Genomic DNA, 19,772 nt, shown 5'->3' on the forward strand with positions numbered 1-19,772 from the left:
AGGCATGTGGGAAAAAGGGAAACAAATGCAGAAGCTGGAATAAAAAGAACTACTTCCACATGCCCAAATATGCTACAAGGTTGGTAATGGATAGGTTAGAGAAAATTTCAAAATAATTTCAAAACCATCGCCCTGCTCCCTTTGAGAAATTCTTCACTGTAAGATATCATTGGACTGGCAGTACAAAAGACCTAACACGTTAGAATCTGGGTTTCTTTTTTATTTTCAGAACTGTGAGCATGAAGGTAAGAAGAATACACTATAGGAGAAGTACAAGGATGTATCAGAAATCTAAGAGACTATGCGAAACAACCTCATCGCTGAGAACCCACAGTACATTTGCAAGTTATTTGGGGGGTCAAATCAAAGACAACACTGGGAAGATACAAGGGAGAAGGGAGGAGAAAAGATTTAAGACAACATTTGACAAGCAAAACAGACATCTCTGTAAGGAAGAAAGAAAAGAAAAAAAAAAACCAAACCACAAAACGAAACCACAACAAGCCTACTAGCATGGTGAAGTGATTGGAGAGAGAACAAAGTCTCTGCCATAGAAGGACATTCGTATTAAATAGTGATAATTAAGAAAACCTGAAAGCAAAGTTCCAGCTGAAACATCTTGGTCCTGCTTGACCTTGCATTGCCTCCTAAGGAGGCAATATAGGCAGCTGGATCACATTCTGACAGATGTTCTCTGTAGAGAAAGCCCCTTTCTAACAAATGTTGTAACTGGGTTGTAAGTAGCAGGGTTGGATGGGTCAGTAGCAGTAAGCATGGGTTTACAAGGAGCAACCAAAACTGAAAAGAACCCTCATCAGAACTACATGTTTTGTCTTCAAAGCAATTGCAAACTACAGGCAGACCTGTCTGAGCACCATAGCCCACATTCAAAATGCAGAGGCACACATGTAGGGTAAGGTTTAGCACAGAGGAATCATATAGCCAGTATAGCTAATTTGTGATCTGCAAACTATTCACCAACTAAATCATCTTGGTAGCACTCATATGCTGTGCAATGTTACAGATGAAATAAAAAAGGTTGAACACTTCTCTGACATTTTTTAAGGCCAAAGATTAATTAAAAAGTGAGACCTGGGCCATCACTGGAGTCTTACTCTTCCTGCTCCCTTTAAAAACTATTTTGGCTGTGTTTACACTTAGTATTAATTAAAAAAAATTAGTGCTGCAATTTATGATCCATTCATCCTCAAACTACAAGTCTGTTAAGTCTTCTATTCTGAAAAGTATATACACCTGAAACATATTTCAAAAATTTTTCATCAGTCACACAGAGAAATATGGTTTTGGTTAGGAAAAAAGGGTATAAACCTAAGACAAATAAAGGTTTTTACAAATACAGAAAAGTAAGAAAGAAGTCCAGACCCAAAATCAACTGAATGAAACAGAAAAATTCCTGAAGTTGAGTTACATTAATTTAGGTGGATCACTGGTTCACAGGATCATTAATATCTTTCATGAAATTCTTAAAACCAAACTCTGCTCAGCATCAAACTACATCTTCCTCTTATGAAGGAGACCTAAATCACAAGGCCATAATACAAATAGGTTGAGCTTCTCCATGTATCAGCACAGTTGCAGTGTTTCTCATAGTGTATGTTAGGCCTTCCCTCACTTTCAGGAATCCATGGCAGTTTAAATTACATAACTTATTCTCTTATTACTCATATTCTCCTATAATTTAATTAGATGTATCACAACTATGTACATGGTATTCATGTGTATTTTCTATGCTCAGTCTCACCTTTTTGAAATAATAAAGGTCTATGAAAGTGAAAAAAAAAAAAAAACCCAACATTTTTTGGCTTTGGTCTATGGAGTTGTGTATTATCCCTAACTTACATCAGTGAAAACATTCTCCACATGTCCACGGATGCTCTTTGGACTGCTTATATATATTAGCATTCTTCCTACCCTATATGGCTGTAGGCTGTGTAGGCTTAGTATCAAGAGAAGAAAGAGGTTAAGTGTGGTGTGACATAGTGTCCACACCCTTCTGTTTTGGCACTTGAGCTGCTTGTAGCAACGCCGTCTCAGTGAAACAAGATTCCCAGATATCTGCATCCAGTGAACTCTGCTGCCAGCCCAAAGCAGTCTCAGAGTCCCAAACAGTCTGTAATTCTAATATCATGAAAAGACTTCTTATGCCTGAGAACGTCTTCATTTGCTAAACATCTTTTAGAAATTATATCCTCTTATTAACTTGTTTTTTATTTTTAAATAAATGTTGCTGGCCTCACAACCAGTTGAGGAGTTTCTTTGGAACACTAAATCTGAGGTTTAACAAACCTTTGGTTGTATTTGACTCCTGTGTCTACAACTAAGAATAAACATAGCCTGTAAGGCAGAATTTCGTTTCCCACATGAGCTAAACAATGCTTGGAATTCCTCATACAATTCCAAAACCCTAACTGGGAAATCCTTTTTTCAAGAAAAAAGCACCATTTCTCCAAATAAACATCCCCATGACACCTCCTAGGACCTTCCAGAAAATCTTATATAGAAATGTATACTTGTTCATCACACCAAGATAACATACGCTAAAGAAAAAAATTTAGAAAACAAGTTAGAAAAGTATTTTTGATTCCACCACAGAGAAAGTAAGATGCTACATTAGAATTGTTACTGCCATCACAAAATACCTGAAAGGTACCAAAAACCGGTTTTACCTTCTAAGAGAGGACGAATATTGCTGCTGAAAATGTATTGCTGTGTCCCTTTGCTGCATTAACATGTCAATCTGTTTCTGAAGACGTCTGTTCTCCTCCTCAGCCTGTTCTAGGCGGCTCAGATCCGTATTGTGACTTGCAATCTTCTCATTGTAACGTTTCCTTAGGGCATCATAATCCTTCTTCACACCCTCGAGCTTGTCCATTGCTGTATCATAAAGTTTATTTAATATCTCTGATGACCCATTTTGCTTCATAACCTAAAAAAATGCCAGAAACTGTATTAATACACTCAGGTTTTTAATCAGTCCAATAAATTTGATTTTGAATATATATAAGAAACAATATTAGAACAAAAATAAAGTAAACTATTTTAATAATCACTCTTTTTAATGACCAAGGAAACAGTGAGCCTCTTCTATGCATTACCGTTACTCCAAACATTACTACTTCTGCTTAATCTTAAGTGGGTAAAAAAAAATCTGCTTTATCACAACTTATAGTGCACAAGTGTATGAAAATCTCTCTCTAACAGTAATTGCTACCAACAGCTATTAAAACCACATTGTTTTCGAAGTACTTCATAGTTTTAGCAAGAGGTAATCATTATCCGATGAGCAAGGTAATAGCGGTAATTTAGGAAACGACCACGAGGTGGCATTCATGATAGGTTGTCTGTATCCCCCATGAACAAATTAAATAATTTAAAACTTCAAGAGAATAAAGTCTACCCTAAATATGTTATACACACAGGCATACATTTTAATATTCATACATTATTCTATATGAGAACTACCCACAGAGGTTTGTTTCAGCAGCTATCCATAAAATATGAACAGGAAGAGGAAAAAAACTACTTAAACATGAATAAAGTCTGACCTAAATCTTAGTTTCAAATTAATTTCCATTGACATAAGAATCTTGTTGTAAATAGCAACATTGATGATAAATTACCAGCAACAACAGAAAGCCCCTAATGAGCTACAGCAAATCTAGTCCTTCTTCCTTCTCAAAAGGCAAAAGAATGTGCCTGAAATGAGGCCCTATCTTTTTTTTTTTAATGCTATGCTCTTTTTGTTCTGTTTTTGTCTTTTAAATTGAACTTTGGCCTTGATGGAGCCATCAAGTGGGAAGAAACAGGAACACTCTATATACAGAGATACTAGGAATTTATATAATCTTAACATTAGCCTCCCAAAAGGTATGTCCCTAACTATTTGAAAATAAAAAGTATTTTTTAATACTCAGAAGGAAAAAAAAGAGACAGGAAACTTGAGCTCTACAAACAGTTGTAACACATAGCAATAACCTACACACACAAACTGGCTCCTCATCTTCTTTTGTGCCTTATATTCAGAGTAAAGACCAGCTCCTGAACACGGAGGAACCTGGATGCCTGCAGACCAAAAGGAAAGGAGACCGAAAAAGACTGCCCACTCTTTGGCAGGTACTCGCTGCCCATAAGTAGCAGATAGCAACCGTCACTGTCATGAAACCACTTCTCTACACAGGCAAGGTAAGAGAAATGAAGTTCTTCAGCCTGACACTGGTCTCCTTTAATTAACCAGGACATGTAAGAGCAGGAAGTTACTGTTCATAAAGCAGTCCTGGAACAAGGCTGCACATTAGTGACAGTATCACTGGTATGCCTATTTCCACATACATCTCTATCCTCAGTGGATTCAGCAGCATAACCCACACAGAGTTGGACCCACGCGCTAGCACGCTTCAGTGAACCATTTCAGACAAAATAAATGTGATAAACTCTAGGCATACGTAAAATAAATACATGTTGATTTAAACCCACTCAACAGAGCCATTTCCCTGAAGACTACTTCCCAAAGCATTTTGAGAACAGGTTTGAGAATCAAGTATTTGAGAATCCAAACAGAAACAAACCACTTCTCACTGTCTAAAGCATATATGGAATGTCTTTTTGCTGAAAACACACTAAAAAAAACAAAGAAAAGAAGGATGCATATACTAGAAATTGGATGGCATACAGCATGAACTTGCTAACAGAGATTTGACGAAGACAGAAACACCATAAACAGGAAGCAATGTAATAAGGAAGGTCTACCATTCAAAATCCCAGTCTGAGAAAAAGCAAACAGTCCCAGCTGGACCAAGAAAGACAGCCATGGCAACAAGAAACTTTGTATGTGAGCAGCAGAAACTTAAGCTGGTCAGCTGCTACACAGCAAATCCATGACAATCCCACACAGAGTAACCCGATCAAAAGTTTTTGCTCTCTGAGGCCACCAGGATGTGTTTTGCTACAGCTTGACAATGAAACAACACGTCAGAGGGATCAACACAGAGTTAGACTAATTCAGATGAGAAACAACACAGACAAAGTAAGACTCTTGCCACTCCTTCAAGACACCATGATTCACTCTGACATGCTGAGAAACGGAGTTACACAACATTCTCACTGAGAGTCACATACATAATTTTCTTTAAAGTTTTAATCATGATGTTGACATAAGAATGAATTTCTTTAAATAAATACTAACAATGATACTTCAGCCTTCTTCTGTGCTGACAGATAATTTCAAACTTCAGGACAGAACCTCAAAATACAATAGCCTTTTCTTGCAGGTTTTACATCCCTGCTTTGCAGACTGGGAAACTGAGGCACAGAACAATTACGGGATTTGCCCAGGTTTACACAGCAAAACATTTCTGCTATCTTCTGAACCAAGCACTAAACCTCTTTGCAGCAGAACTCTCAAGATAGTGTTACAGGATGAGAACAAAAGGAATTTCAAATCTCCACTCCTCTTTGCATTAGCCCTCAAGCACCTCCTAAAGCGCCTGAGCACATCCAGCTTGCTCTAACCTTTGCCCCTCTTACTCTAGAAAATAATTATTTCTGTTTGCATAGGTTTTGCTTCTGAAGCCTAATATTTGACTTGCAAGTTTGCCCTGTGAATCAGCCTACACACAGTTAACTGATATACTCTGTTTAACCATTCCACACGTTACTGTAACTATTCTAATTAAATGATCGGACTTTTCCATAGGTGAACCACGGATCTGATATGACCAGTTGTTCCTTCCTATTACTTTTACTTTTCTTTCTTCAGAATGTGTGAATAACATTGGCCTGGAAACAGCCTGTAATATACAGTTCTGAAATGTCCACCTCTTCCAGTCCTGAAAAGTCTTGTCTTTTTTTGTTTCACATTCAAAAAAATTAATCAACCTGGAGCTTTGTTATAACTGAATAGTATCTGCAAACCTAAATAATCAAACTCAGTCATTCCCCTAATCTTTACAGTGTCACTACAATAATTAAAAAAAAAAAACACAAAAACAAAACTAAAACCACACAAAATCCATCTCTGTCACTAATTTTTATTGTGATTCTTTACAAAAAACATAGCACGCAAGTTTAAAGCTAGCCCCATCCCATAGAATATAAAATACCCTAGGAAGTCATCTTTTTAATCACTTTGCAACCTCAAGCTAGGTTTTTGAGACCTCTCCACCCTCTTAAAAAAAATATCATGCACATACAATCTTCCTTATGTACATTTTTTCCATCTCTGCATCAAATTTCTTACTATCACCTAATATTCTAGATCCCTCGTTCTTTTTTCCAGACAGACACAGAACAGCAGTTAATATCCAAGATCGCATTTTCTCCCTTAGTGCTCTAAAATGTAAGGTGGATGTTTTAGAATCACTAAGACATAAAAGGCAGCAACACTGCACATTCAGTTTTACTGACTTATTTATCAAAGGAACAATTCATCATCTGTTCTAGCACATAGACTACACTCACCTGCTGCTGCTGGCTGCGCAGGTCCGTTATCTCTTTCTGATCCTCATCATGAAGTCTCTTCATTTCCTCACACGACTGCTGGAGATGATTATGTTCTCGCACCAATTGTGTATTTTTCCTCTTCAAGGTATCCATGTCCTCCTTCAGCTGTGACTGGTCACTCAGCAGCCGACTGTGCAATGTGCTGTCACGGCACACAAAAAATGCTCTTAGAGGTCATCTTGCCAGGACAAAGCCCTAGACTAATTCATTTCAGGCATGAGTTTCCTACCAAGAAAGCAGGTTAAACTAACTCAGTTTTGCCTATTTGAGTATTCCAAGCACCAGGGGGAAAAAAAAAAAAAGAAAAAGAAAAAAATCACAAACAAACAGGAGCATAAGTATGAAAATACGTGAAACTACACAGTACTCTCAAAACTCATCAGAAGAGATGATGGATTTATGCCACCCATGAATGACATTTCATAGCCATTTTAAAAGCAAGCAGACAAACAGAAATGGTGCAACATGAGCACAGGATGATCCCCGAAATTAATAGGAATTACCCCACTAACCACCTCCACTTTCTCTTGGGCCCCTCAGCTGACTAGCAGCTAATCAAAATACAGATGAGAACTACAAAAAAAACTTCTTGTACACTATTGTTTTAAAAACAAAGAAAAAATCCTCCTAAACAAACAAAAAAAACCACAATCAACAATAACACATTAGATATGTTTCAACTACATTGAAGCACATAAAAAGCTATCAAAGTTACTCTGAACTTCATTATGTAAGCCATAATTATTGAAAGAAATACACTCTCACTGAAAAATTAAACAACTGAGAACCACAGGAGAAGGCTATCATTCAGATTATAATTCAAGGTAGCAGTCCAAAATTAGATTGAAAAAGAGCAGAAAAATCAATTGAGTGTATTTTACTAATGCAGATCAAATGAACATTGACAGTTGGATACTGACAAGTATTTTTATTTTTGAAACAGAATGATTCAAACTGAATTCTCACACCTGCTGGTAAAATGTTTAAAGTCCCATGTGTTAAAAACAAAACTAAACAAAAAAACCCAACCAAACAGACCCAACACACATAACACAGAGCAATTAATAAAACCAATTTACATCTTAAGTATTAACTTTGTATTCCTTATGAAGTGAAATACTAGTATTTCCTGCACAGAATGACCCAAAGCATTAAAAAAATGGTTTCCTTAAAATTAGAACCTGCTAAAAAAAAGAAAAGCCTTTGGCAAATTATATTCACACAATTAAATACACATGATCTTTACACGTAGCTTAATTATCTGCTATCTGTTACTCGGATTTTGTTGGCAATTATAAGTCCTTCTGAACGGTAACTTTTTTTTAAAAGCATGGGGTTTTAAGAATTATTGCAGGATAAATCAATATTTGAATAGCATATTCTACTGTGGTGGGTTGACCCTGGCTGGATGGTCTATCACTCCCCTCCTCAGCTGGACAGGGGAGAAAAATATAACAGGCACCTGGGTCAAGATAAGGGCAGTTTAATAAAGCCAAAGCAAAGCTTGCATGCAGAAGCAAAGGAAAACAAAAGATTTTATTCTCTACTTCCCATCAGCAGCTGATGTCCAGCCACTTCCCGGGAAGGACAGCTTCTGTATAAGTAGGGGTTGCTTTAGAAGACAAACATAAAAATGCCCCTCTTCCTTCCTCCTCTTTTCACCTAGCTTATATTGCTGAGCAGACACTATACGGTACGGAATATCCCTTTGGTCAGTTGGGTCAGCTGTCCTGGCTATGCCCCCTCCCAAGATCTTGCCCACACCCCCAGCCTACTGGTGAGGGGGGAAAATGTTGGAGAGGCAGCCTTGATACTGTGTAAGCCCTGCTCAGCAGTAGCCAAAACACTGGTGTCTTACTAACCCCTTTCTAGCTGCCACTACAAAGCACAGCACCATGAGGGCTGCTATGGCAAAAATTAACTCCATCTCAGGCAGACCCAGTACATCATCTCAATTCCTTTCCTTACCCTGATAATTACTCACAGGACAAACTGGAATTGCATGCATGGATTTCCATGTCTGTTGCCATGTTTTGGGCACCTGAACTCCAACAGTCAATTTCAGCTGCCCTGAAGTCTTAAGCAGGAAACTGAATTATTCAAGTCCAAGTAAATAACTTTTTATTATAAGAAGAATTGCCTCTGAATCAATTAAAATTTGCTATACTTTCCTCTGACCAGAAAATCTTAGTCTGTAGTAACTGCAAATGCAAAAGCTTGTACTTGTATATATGCATCATTTTTCACAAGCCTAAATTGTTGGTCTCTGAGGAATATGCCTATATTCTTGGTATACTTGAGTATTTCAAACAAACACTCTGCCTTTTAAAACCCAGAGCTTTTTCTCCTGATATGAGAGGGTAAATCCTTTCATGCTATCATGGAAATACTAAAATAGAGCGTAATACAGCATGGTTTCAAGGACTACAGAACTTCTACATAAGCTGACCAAACACTCATTTTTTAGGATAAATACAAGTGTTTCACATCAGCATTGGATGGCCATAGGTAATTTAGGTCTGAAAAAAATCCATCTACAATGTACGGAACACTAATGCTTTGCACAGAATTCACTAGCAAATTAAAGTACTCGAAAATCCCCAAATGAAACTAGGAATAAAGGTCTTTGTGAAGAAGCCGCACAACTTGCTACATGTGCACCTGCCGAGAACCTTTAATACTGTTTTCAGGTTATGGAAGACGAATGTAAAGAAATTATGCCCATCATTAAAGCCTTGAAGAGTTGCAGGTGAAAGTGCTATGTAAGAACTAACAACCCCCAATGTAAACAAATGCTGCCATTAGTCCTACTTTATAGTGTAGATTTAAGTGAAATAAACTTCAAAAATTTACCTGCATTTCTATTTCTGAGCTGTCTTCCTTCCTGTCTTCAAAGGAAGAAAACACGTTCCTACTCGCATCAACAACTAATTTTTAAACAGAAACACATGCTAGAAATATTTTATCCCTACTTTATTGCGTTTTCATAAACGCTTACAATTGGTCTAAACCTGTACTAAAACTCATACAAATCAGCATGAAATCTATCACAGCCTATTAAAAAAAAGAGTAAGAAATTACAGTCTATCAAATTATACTCTTCTCTCCAGCCTGACAGTGAGACTATTGGACTGTATTTGCAAGTTATTAACTAGGCTTTCCTTGTCAGTGTCCCATCAGGACATCAGGGATTTCGATCTCAAATTCAATGAAGTAGAACAAGCAATTCATACTTTACCATTTCAAATAGGCCAGCAATGTTTTATCTGATACCAACAAACATTACTCTTGCAATTAAAGTTGAAAAACAGAACTGAAACATTTGATTAACATGTCATAATACTTTATGATCTAGCACAGACTGGTAAACTCTTACCTTGTGCAGCTTTACTAATACTTACTGATAAAAGTCTGCCTCTTTTGCTGCTTCTTCACACCTTTTTAGTGTCTTGGTGTGTTGATTCTGCAGAGACTGTAGGTCTGACATGGCCTTCATGCACTGAATCTTCAGTCTTTCATAATCATGATTTGGTTTTGGACTAGGCCTAACAAGGCAAACAATATGAAGTCAGATATCAGATATTAAAGAAAAAAAAAGTCTGTGAAGTTACTCTCTAATAAAAAATACTATCACACAACTGTTGATAATTAGGTTATATCATGCTTTAACTACTGACTACTTGACATCAAAATGCAACCACAAATAAAAATTCACTGACTTTAACCTGTATTAGTTTTATACTGAGATGTAACATCTAATAATGAGACAACTCTGTCTATTACTACACGGCCAAAAATATTACTGAGTAAGCATGTAGCTCTCTTGTGAGCAGCAGTACTACCAATGAGCAGAATTGTCACTTGATACAGGAACACGTCAATCATGGTACACTCAGCTTTCCTCTGCTACCACGTCAAAACTCTCAAAGAAAAAGCACAGAGCTGCAGTGAGTGAGAAGAGGCTGCCAAAGTCAAGTGGGGTGCATGTAGACCTGGGTTAGGAAAAACTTCTCATCCAGGCATTGGCTGGAGGTCCTTGTCTATAGCTCCACAGGAAAATCATGGTTAGGGTTGAGACAAATGCTTCCAATGAGACACCAAATACATGCATCTGTGTTGGCAGAATTTGACCACTTCAACTAATCAAGCACTGAATTTAAATAATTTGACCAAGTCATTCTGCTGAATACATATTTGATTGAGCGTTACCATGTTCTTTTAAACTGCTACAAATTAATGAGAATACATGTCAGAATCTACCTCACATTTCTGTAAGATAACCTAAATTTTGTTAAAATAGTTATTAGGAATCTCAAATACAATAAAGTCTCCAATAAGCAATTTTCAGTAAGCTGAAGAAAGTGAAAGCCAAAGTCAGTCAAAAGAAAATTTCTGACCAAAACTTTTTTTAGTATATCAGGATGATTGGGAGAGGAGAAACTTTCTGAAATAATCTACCTTGTCAAGCAATTGACCAACATAGAATATGTCTAGAATATGTGGTCCTTGCACATGATACCTTTATTCATTTATTAGAAAAATCGTAAATCATGCTAGAAACTAAATTAGCAGGATTATGACTTCTTGTTTTGAAGCGCTAAGCTTCTAAAAGAGACTCTAAATTGAACTGTTCCCCCTCTACAGTCACAAAATTCTTGCACCATTGAATTTTCTAGTTTCAAAATGAAGCTTCTGACAGCCATCCCTGTGTCATGTCCTAGTCTCTTATAATTCCACAGGCATTGGAAAAAAAAATTTAACTCTGTTTATTCTCATATCAGATTTGCTCCATTGCTGCTCAGATTACCCTTTCTCCCTCCCACCTCACTCTCTCCTGAACAGCTTTGCTGTAAGCGCAGCCTGAAAATCAATCAGAATTCTCTTTGCTTCATACAAAAACAGCAACGTGGATTCTGGAACTGAAATGCAACTGGCAACTGAATCAAAATGAAAATGGTTTCACATTACTGCAGTGTGAGAGTTGTTTTAAAAAAAAAAAAAAAGAAAATAATGCCCTCCACATCTGATTCACAGACTTTTAGGGACTGTGTGATTTATGACATGAAAGGGCTTTTTAGCAACCCAGTTGCATTTGGGTAGCTGAGTAGTAAGGCCTTCAATTGTAATTCCTCTTTTTCTCCTTTCTCCAGAGTGCTCCTGGGGAAAACAAAACCAAAAAAAAACCCCAGCCTTGACTGCATGACTTTAGCAACAATTAAAGGCCAAATTCAAGTCACATCTACAGGGATGTCTTTTAGGTTTTTTTTTTTAGTTCACTGTTAGGGTGCCGAAAGTAGTAGTACTTTTTTTGTACAGTGTTACAGACATATTACCGCAACTACTGCAGTGTTATTCTTTTAAAATACAACCCTAGTTAGCATAAGTAAAACTCAATTTGACATGTTCACACCCTTGACAGAATCACTAAAAACCCAAGTATTGATTTAAATTAGACTTTAGGGTGAAATTACAGGAAGTAGACACCATCTGTCCACCAGTCATTAAAACAACAACATTAACTGAAGCAGAGTTTAACTCTCAGTTGAAGTGTTAAGCTAACTGAGATCCATTAACAGATGTTCATATAAAGCTTGTAATCATAAATTCACATTTGTGCAAAATATTTCAGTGTATGAAAAGATAACTATATTAGGTCAGTCTGAAAGCTATCGTGAGAACTTGTTCTACAAGTCTAACATCAATCACTTGTATTTCACACACTGCTGAAGTAACAATAGCACCATGCTAAAAGAAAAAAAAATCCTATAACCACATGGATACCACGTAGGTAACTACAGAAGTTAGCCTTCCTACACAACGAGGAAGGCACAACAATGTCACCAGTAACATCCTGCATTCTAGCTCATCTCCATGAAATGAAACACACCTGGATAGCCAAGGCTATATATGTTCTGCAGTGCTGTTCCAACGGTTTATGTCTCAGCAAGAAAAACAGAGATACACATAGAAGGAATACTGGTCAGAAGTCAAAAATCAAAACCATTGCAACAAGCAGACCATTCAAATGTATGTAGTGTTTGACTCTTCTTTAAGTAAAACCACCACAGTTTTATGTAAAATGCCTCACAAAAATACAGAAAACTATGGTTTTAATAAAGGAGAGGTGTCAGTTACTATTTTGGAAGCACTGGTTCAAATGTAAACAAAATTTAAAATCCTAGTGTCAAAGGCCCAACTGTTTTTCTGGTATTCATATAACAACTCTAAAAAACCTTTGTATTCCAGTGAAATTACCCTGAGCATAAACCGACACCATAGTGAGATTGACATTTGCATGTATCTGATGCTGACATAAAAGCTAATACCAATGGCACATCCAACTTTGTGGGCCATGCCTACCCAATAACTTGAAAACAGTATCATTTACGCTTGCAATTCCATCATGAAGAACAACAATTACAGACTACACATAAAACAGTCTCTTCTCAAAGGCAGTTTTCAGGGGGTTTATTTGCATTGCAGTTCTCTTCTGCTACTACATAAGTCGTAAGAATAGCAAGTTTATAAAATGCACATTGAGCACACTAAATTATTTGGTCAGATCTTTGCTTAATCACCACAACACGTGCACGCATACAGTCACTGTCAAGTGACACAAACAAGCACAGCATGAGCAATCCTACTCCTGTCCAGTAGGATGACACATGTTCATCATGATTCAGCACATCACAATCCACTTGTGTGGCTCCTCTTCCATTGCTCTAGACTTCGCCAACTTTAAATAGCTCTCAGTTTTGCAACTGCCAGCCTTCGCAGCCAGCACAGCCCAGCTTATGAATGTGTTGCGAGCTGCAATTTTTTTAAAGCATGCCATCGTGACATGTCAAGATTTGCATCTACACCCTCTGTGTTTGGTAGGGCCATGGTTACAGCAGCACACACAGCCAGGAAAGCTAAAGCCCTTTTTGGGTAGTAAAAGTCACCATCTAAATAATGATGTTTCAGCTTTCACACTTCAGCGTAACAGTTCACAATGTCTGGGCCTTGACTCCTAGAAGGCTGAAGATCAGTTTTATATGAGGAAAGAATGCAAAACAAAGTAACAAAAAATACCAGCAAGCTTTCAAAAACCATAGATGTGTATGTGGATAGGAGGATTAGTTGCTTTTGTACTGAAGGAAAAAAGTAAACTAATAAGCTTGATTCATTTCCCACTCTTCAAATATTTAATTGTTTGGAAGGTAGTATCCTCCATCTAACATAATTGTCCAAGCACTGCCCAAATACAATGTTTATTTAGAAGAATTGTTCTTTATGCTGTAAACATTTATGTTTTCCACAACATACAAATGCTACACTGGCAGCAGAAGATTGATTTGACAATTAAAGAGAAAGAAAAAATTTGGCAGTCTGGAGGACAACTCATCAGAACTTTATTAATAGCATCCTGGATTATGAAGAACATTACTGTACGCTATAAAGTCCTCAATGCCTAAGCTCTAGTGACTTCAAATAAGAAATACCTCTGTATAAATAATTAACTGGAAGCTATGAAAAAGATGTTGACATTTGACAACCTTTTCCCCTCCTGTCCCCACAATGCTTGGAGACTCTTAGAACACAATGCTTTTAAAGTAGCTCTCAGAACTCATGGAAAGAGGAAGAGGATATTAAGATAAGCCACTAAGTAATGGATAAAATATCCAGATTCTCTCAATTCCAGTTCGCTGTTTCAAATCTTGACCTCTTCTCATAAGGACAAAAAGTTCATTTAACTACCTGATCACATACAGCTAGAGCTGACAAAGTAACAGGTACAAATAATAACAATAAAACATTTAAGTTCAGAGAAGCTATGCATCATGGCAACACCTCTCAGAAAATCTGTTCTTTGATCTTATTTCAGACTCAGTGACAGACAATTTTTTCCAAGGTTTAAAAAAATTCTCTTCTATGTGCTTACTGTAGGCAAAAATTACCTGCTCAGTGTGCCCAAAGACACACTTTAAACATTAGCAGATCTTTAACCATCTAAAATAAACCAACTCTGTTTCCTACCCAATAAAACCCTTATCTACAATTCACTCAGTCTCCCTGAGTATTATCTTCCTCATAACTTATCAACCCTCAAATTAGAATGAGCTGCATAAGGCTGCTGGCCATTAACTGACTTTGTACACGTTATTTTAATTTGGCAGCACCCATAACTTCTCAGTGGATGAGTTCCTTACTCTCAACATGTCAATGCTACACAGTCCCCCAATATATGTATACCAGAAAGTCTATCTCCTAAAAACCAATTGCCCCTCAACAGAAGCCCTAACCTTTCTCCTTGCAGGAATAGCTGAGGCTGTTTTTCGTCTCCTAATTTCTGTCCTCCAGCCAAGTGTTCAGAGCAACTTCCCTTTCTTCTCTCCTGCTTTCAAAACAGCTAATGCTTCAGCCACTGTCTTCTTTCTCTTCCCACACCATAACCCAGGAAGCCTAAATAACTTGTTTGCTTTCTTCTCCCAACATAGAGATGAGCCCTACTCCCCTCATTCTCACAGCAAAATTGCTGGAGAAAGCTGAAATAAGCATTCAACAGGTAGCTCTGAAACCTGGATGTGATCACCTACATACACACGCTTCACCAGGATGCAAGCAAATTACAAGCAACACATACACATCGCAATATCCTTGCTGCTTCACAGGCAAGCAGGAGTCAAGACACTTGAAAACACTACTGGGGATTAAATTAAAATGTTACATTTCCTTTATTTTTACCTGCAGTCATCAAAAGTTGATCCAGGAGATGAAAGTGCAAGTCGCTTGCGCAGCTCATCCCTCTCTCGAGTTACCTGACGGAGCTGATATAATATTGTCTCCAGCTTCTCACTCATCTGTCTCGAGTCTATTACAGGTGGTGGAGATGATGTTTTACCAGTCGTACCTGACCAGAAGATAAATAATAGGCAGTCAGAGAACTCCTCAAAAGAACAATACTACTTCACCAAAGAAATTGACACTAACTTACAAAACATGTATTTTTGGTTGCAGACTCCTGTTCAAAAATGAAACAAATCATGGAAGATTTCACCAGTGAGTTGACAGAGTAAATCCAGTCAGATCCCATGCTAACCGAAAGGCCCTATCTGTGTTGCAAGTTAAATTCGCACAAGTAGGTTCCTTGCTTACCCATGAACTTAAAGGTTGCCTAAAAGGCAAGGCGAGTTTGCAGTCACAACTGCAAAGACCTCAGACACTATCATAGTGAAAGAAGTCATAGGTACAAAGTTATTTCCAATAAGGAACCGTATTCTTGCTTCTAAAAAATAAAGTAAATTCCACCCACATCAACTTACCCCAGTGACAGCAGAGAAACTGCTACAGCACAGAGTCTGTCTTCCTTTACCTAGCAGCACAGACATACTATGCTGCTAGGTGCTACTGTCAACACTTGTTTTTAACGCAATTCTATGCTCTCACATGTTGCAATTTATCAGTCCAGTACGTGAAGTTAAAGATTTGACTTGCCAACACATCATGAGAAATGGGCTTCATTTTTAACAACATTGGCTAAATTAAGCACATTACAATCACTGCAACAGGACTGCACATCGAATTTCCTCTAAGGGGCAGCCATACATTAAAGAGTTTTGTGGCATCTTTTAATTCTCAGCTTTCATAATACCAGAGATGAAAGATGATGTGTACTATCTTCTCAGACAGCTATACCAAAACAAAGAGGTCTTCTTCCACCTGAGAGATGAGAGTCTGGTATGTTGTTTCACAACATGCTGACAATTAATTCACTGTAATTTTGGTTCTGCTCATTTTAATCCCAGACACACAAGAGCAAAGATATAGATCACAAACATGAAAGTTAAATGCCTAAATGTATACAGCAGATTATGATTTCCTACCCAAAAGAGAATTTCTAGAAATAGTTTGCATAGTTACACAACTGAAAGAAGTTGCTGACATATGTATTAACTTGTTAGGATGTACCTTTATTAGGCCTTTTTTTGAAAAGAAACAAAATAAAGAAACAATAGTAAAATAATCCCCTATGATCACTGCCTTTTCAAAGAAAGAATTTCAAACAAAGTTATTCCACCTGATCAAATGCTAATGAGTTGCAAGGATTGGCTTTTTATCTCTAAACCCAGTTCAGGAAGGCATTGCAGAAAGCAAAAACTCCATCCAATTTTTAAGCAAAACTACCTGCGCATCTAAGTTCCCACACCAAAATAACTGCAGGGTCAGGGCTATCATATATACACAGCATCTAGAATAATAGGATCCCTGTTCTTATTGCTTTCAGCTGTTACTCGAATTATGTAAGGAGAATTTATGAGCACAGACTGTTCTTTTAATCTAATTATTGCATAGTAATGTATGTAAATGTTCTAATAGCGAATGAAGAAATAAAATTGCAGGAACAGCCTGCATTCTGTAGAAAGACACAAACTCACATCACTCAAAAGAATTGTCAGTGGAGGCTGCATTTCAGTTTTCTCCTACTACTTTGTTTCACTCCTCCATTCAAATGGAGCCCCTTCATCCATAAGGACTAAGGATCTCACACTTCTAAAATGCAGTTATGCTTTCTTTTTCTAAAATAAGAATGATTCTACACAGTTTTTAAGGCAAGATTATACAGAAACCAGTAATAATACAAATAAACTATGCTAGGCTCATGATATAGGGAATAAATAGGGAGAAAACCAAATGGACAGATTAAAAAAAAAAAAAGTCAGAATATATATTTATTTGGAATAGGTTGGACACACCAATGAGCAGGGAATTTCATCAACAAGCGAAAAGGTAAAGTCAGACAAACCCAATTCAGCTAATGAAAGGCTGCAGAGTCTTGAGCAAATTCAGTGGCAACCTGCACATCTTCTCACTTGAGCTGACACACCAGAATACACATAACACTGAAAAAGTCCCGTTCTTATCCTTACAGAGAAGTTAAAAAGGTTATCTGTCATCCTGGGGCTGCTTGCAAGCAAAACAGATGAACCAGATGTGAGGGGCAAATGCAGAAGAAAGAAAAAAATCAGGAAGGCTGGTGTGCTTCACATGAAGGAAAGGTCATTGAATTAACAATTGTCCATCACTAACATCAGTGCTAACCCCAGCAGCATTGTTCCATAGACAATGTCCACTACACAAGTCCTACACAAGCACACAACAGCTGCTCTGGGAATCTAAAACATAGTTAAAGGAGGCAAGAGTTATACCTCTGCTCCTCCACCTCTTTCCCCCCTGCCCCCCCAGCTTTGACAGCATCCCAGTGACAATTTTCTTCAGAAGAACATTTGAGCATACAGTCCCAAAACTGTGCCAAGCAAGACAAGAGTGCTTCAAATAAAGACAGGCTAATTAGCCTTAGACAAGAAGCTGTCTTGACTAATAGCCATTCATTTTAATACCATAAAAGGTTGTTTTTCATTAACTTGTTGCTTTTTACAAGTACATCAACAAATACTTTAAACTCAAACGCAATGAAATTGTTGTCAACACATAACACCAGCCAAGAGATGTACACCTTTTAAGTGCTGTAAAAACACAGATCAATACAATCCAGATATTCCATCTCTTATCCTTAAAAGAAGTCCAAAAAGTTTATCTTATCTTGATCTGGTAACAACCTTACATTTTCAACAGCTGTACAAAAAGGTCTCATAAATGTTAAGAAGATTTGTGGATGTTTAAAAAAAAGTCAGTGAACTCCTCTCATCAGAAAAATTCAATACTCTTCATTTCCTTTAAAGGGGCTTTTATAGCTGAATGCTAAAAGCTTTTTATTGCATCTGACATCCTGATGCAGTAGAAGGAAAGTGACCTGTGCTTCCAGTTTTGTATTCTTTTTCCATCTGACTGCATATTTTTTACACAACGGTACTCCCTTTCCACACTTTAACCAGTCAACCTGGTCTTAAAAAGCACAAGCCTAAAGGCTAAATCTCCATTATCCAAATTATACCACCTTTCAGTAACCCACCTGCTTTCTCTGACAACCTGGATTTGTGAAAATCTATTTACCACATGTCCTGCAAAGCGCAACTCATTCATCTGCTTTGGTAAGCCTCACAACTCATTTTTCACATGAGCTGCACTTGGGCTAGGAGAACCCAACCGTATGGAAGTCACCTCCATGGCTGACCTCTAGGTAAGCAGCGTTCCACCAACTCCTGAAACAGCCAACAGCAGTGATGCATCATGCGGGCAAAATGCATTTTACCCATAATGCAGTACATGCATTAAATCCCGAGTATACATTGACTCAATCCAAGCAAGATTTTGCAGGATTTCTGTCATATGTTGTACAAAAGAAAAGCCTTGGAAAACAGGAGCAATTATATCTTCCATAATTACAGTCCAAATGCTGGACTTCACAGAAACCACAAAGATCCATTATTGTAGTACACACCAAACAATTTTTGATGATTACTCTAATCATCAATGACTGAAGAGATAATACAGCCACCCAGAAACCACTGCTCAGTTAGCTTTATACTTGGGAATGAGGTAGCACAGTTTTTGAAGGGAGGGGGAAAAAAAAAAAAAAGAACATTTTAAGAGAAACAGGGCTGGGAAACTTGTTAACCTGACCAACATGTACCATAATGCCAAATCAATATAATGTTGTAGTGGGAAAATGGGTACCAATGCACAAACAGCTACTTTTAAGAAATACCATTAACACATTTTGCACTGTAATAAACTCATTACTCTTCAAGAAATACACTTGTACGATAGATTCAACTAAATCAAAAGGCAATCTGCCACAAGCTAACAGAATGCCTGAATTTTATGATGAGTTTTTAAACTCAAATTTGTGCCAATACTTGCTTGCAAACAAACAGGAGACTATTCATTGTACAGTCAAGCCTTTTTCATTGCTTTCTTTCATTAAAAAAAAAAAAAAAATCAAATCAACAGGGATGTTCAGAATATTATTTCTTTATGGCCTTGTAAATCACAACAGAGAACATTAAAAAAGACTTGCAAGATGTATTGCAAAGCATGATCAACAGGATTTCTTCCCAAGCTTGGGAAGGTGGGGAGTGGGGGGAGTAAAGACTTATGCCTGCTGTAGGAAAACTCGTGCTAAAATATTTACTTACTTTCAATAATTTATGAGGACTACAACAGGACTACCACAGGATTATATGTCAGAAGTTATCATCTAGATACATTTGTCAGATTTGTTCTCTTGAAGTGGTCTTGAAATAGCAAAGAGCACACAACAGAATTGCATGCAAGTGAAAGAAAACATTAGTAAAAACAAGCAGCAGCGC

The 19,772-nt window shown here is 37.4% G+C and overlaps 1 protein-coding gene across 4 annotated transcripts in view; it reads right to left on the minus strand.

The window, feature by feature from the left end:
• Positions 1-19,772, minus strand: part of DLG5 (discs large MAGUK scaffold protein 5) — a 111,118-nt gene that overhangs the window by 39,929 nt on the left and 51,417 nt on the right. For all 4 annotated transcript variants that reach the window (XM_086466694.1, XM_086466693.1, XM_086466692.1 and 1 more), the window contains exons 3-6: positions 15,247-15,412; positions 9,921-10,064; positions 6,478-6,661; positions 2,688-2,947 (exon numbers count right to left, since the gene is read on the minus strand). In XM_086466694.1, the coding sequence (XP_086322820.1) occupies positions 2,688-2,947; positions 6,478-6,661; positions 9,921-10,064; positions 15,247-15,412 (754 nt within the window). The remainder of the gene's footprint in view (positions 1-2,687; positions 2,948-6,477; positions 6,662-9,920; positions 10,065-15,246; positions 15,413-19,772) is intronic.

The sequence above is a fragment of the Leptosomus discolor genome, chromosome 6 (assembly GCF_034619465.1).
Source record: "Leptosomus discolor isolate bLepDis1 chromosome 6, bLepDis1.hap2, whole genome shotgun sequence".
Taxonomy (NCBI): Eukaryota; Metazoa; Chordata; class Aves; order Leptosomiformes; family Leptosomidae; genus Leptosomus; species Leptosomus discolor.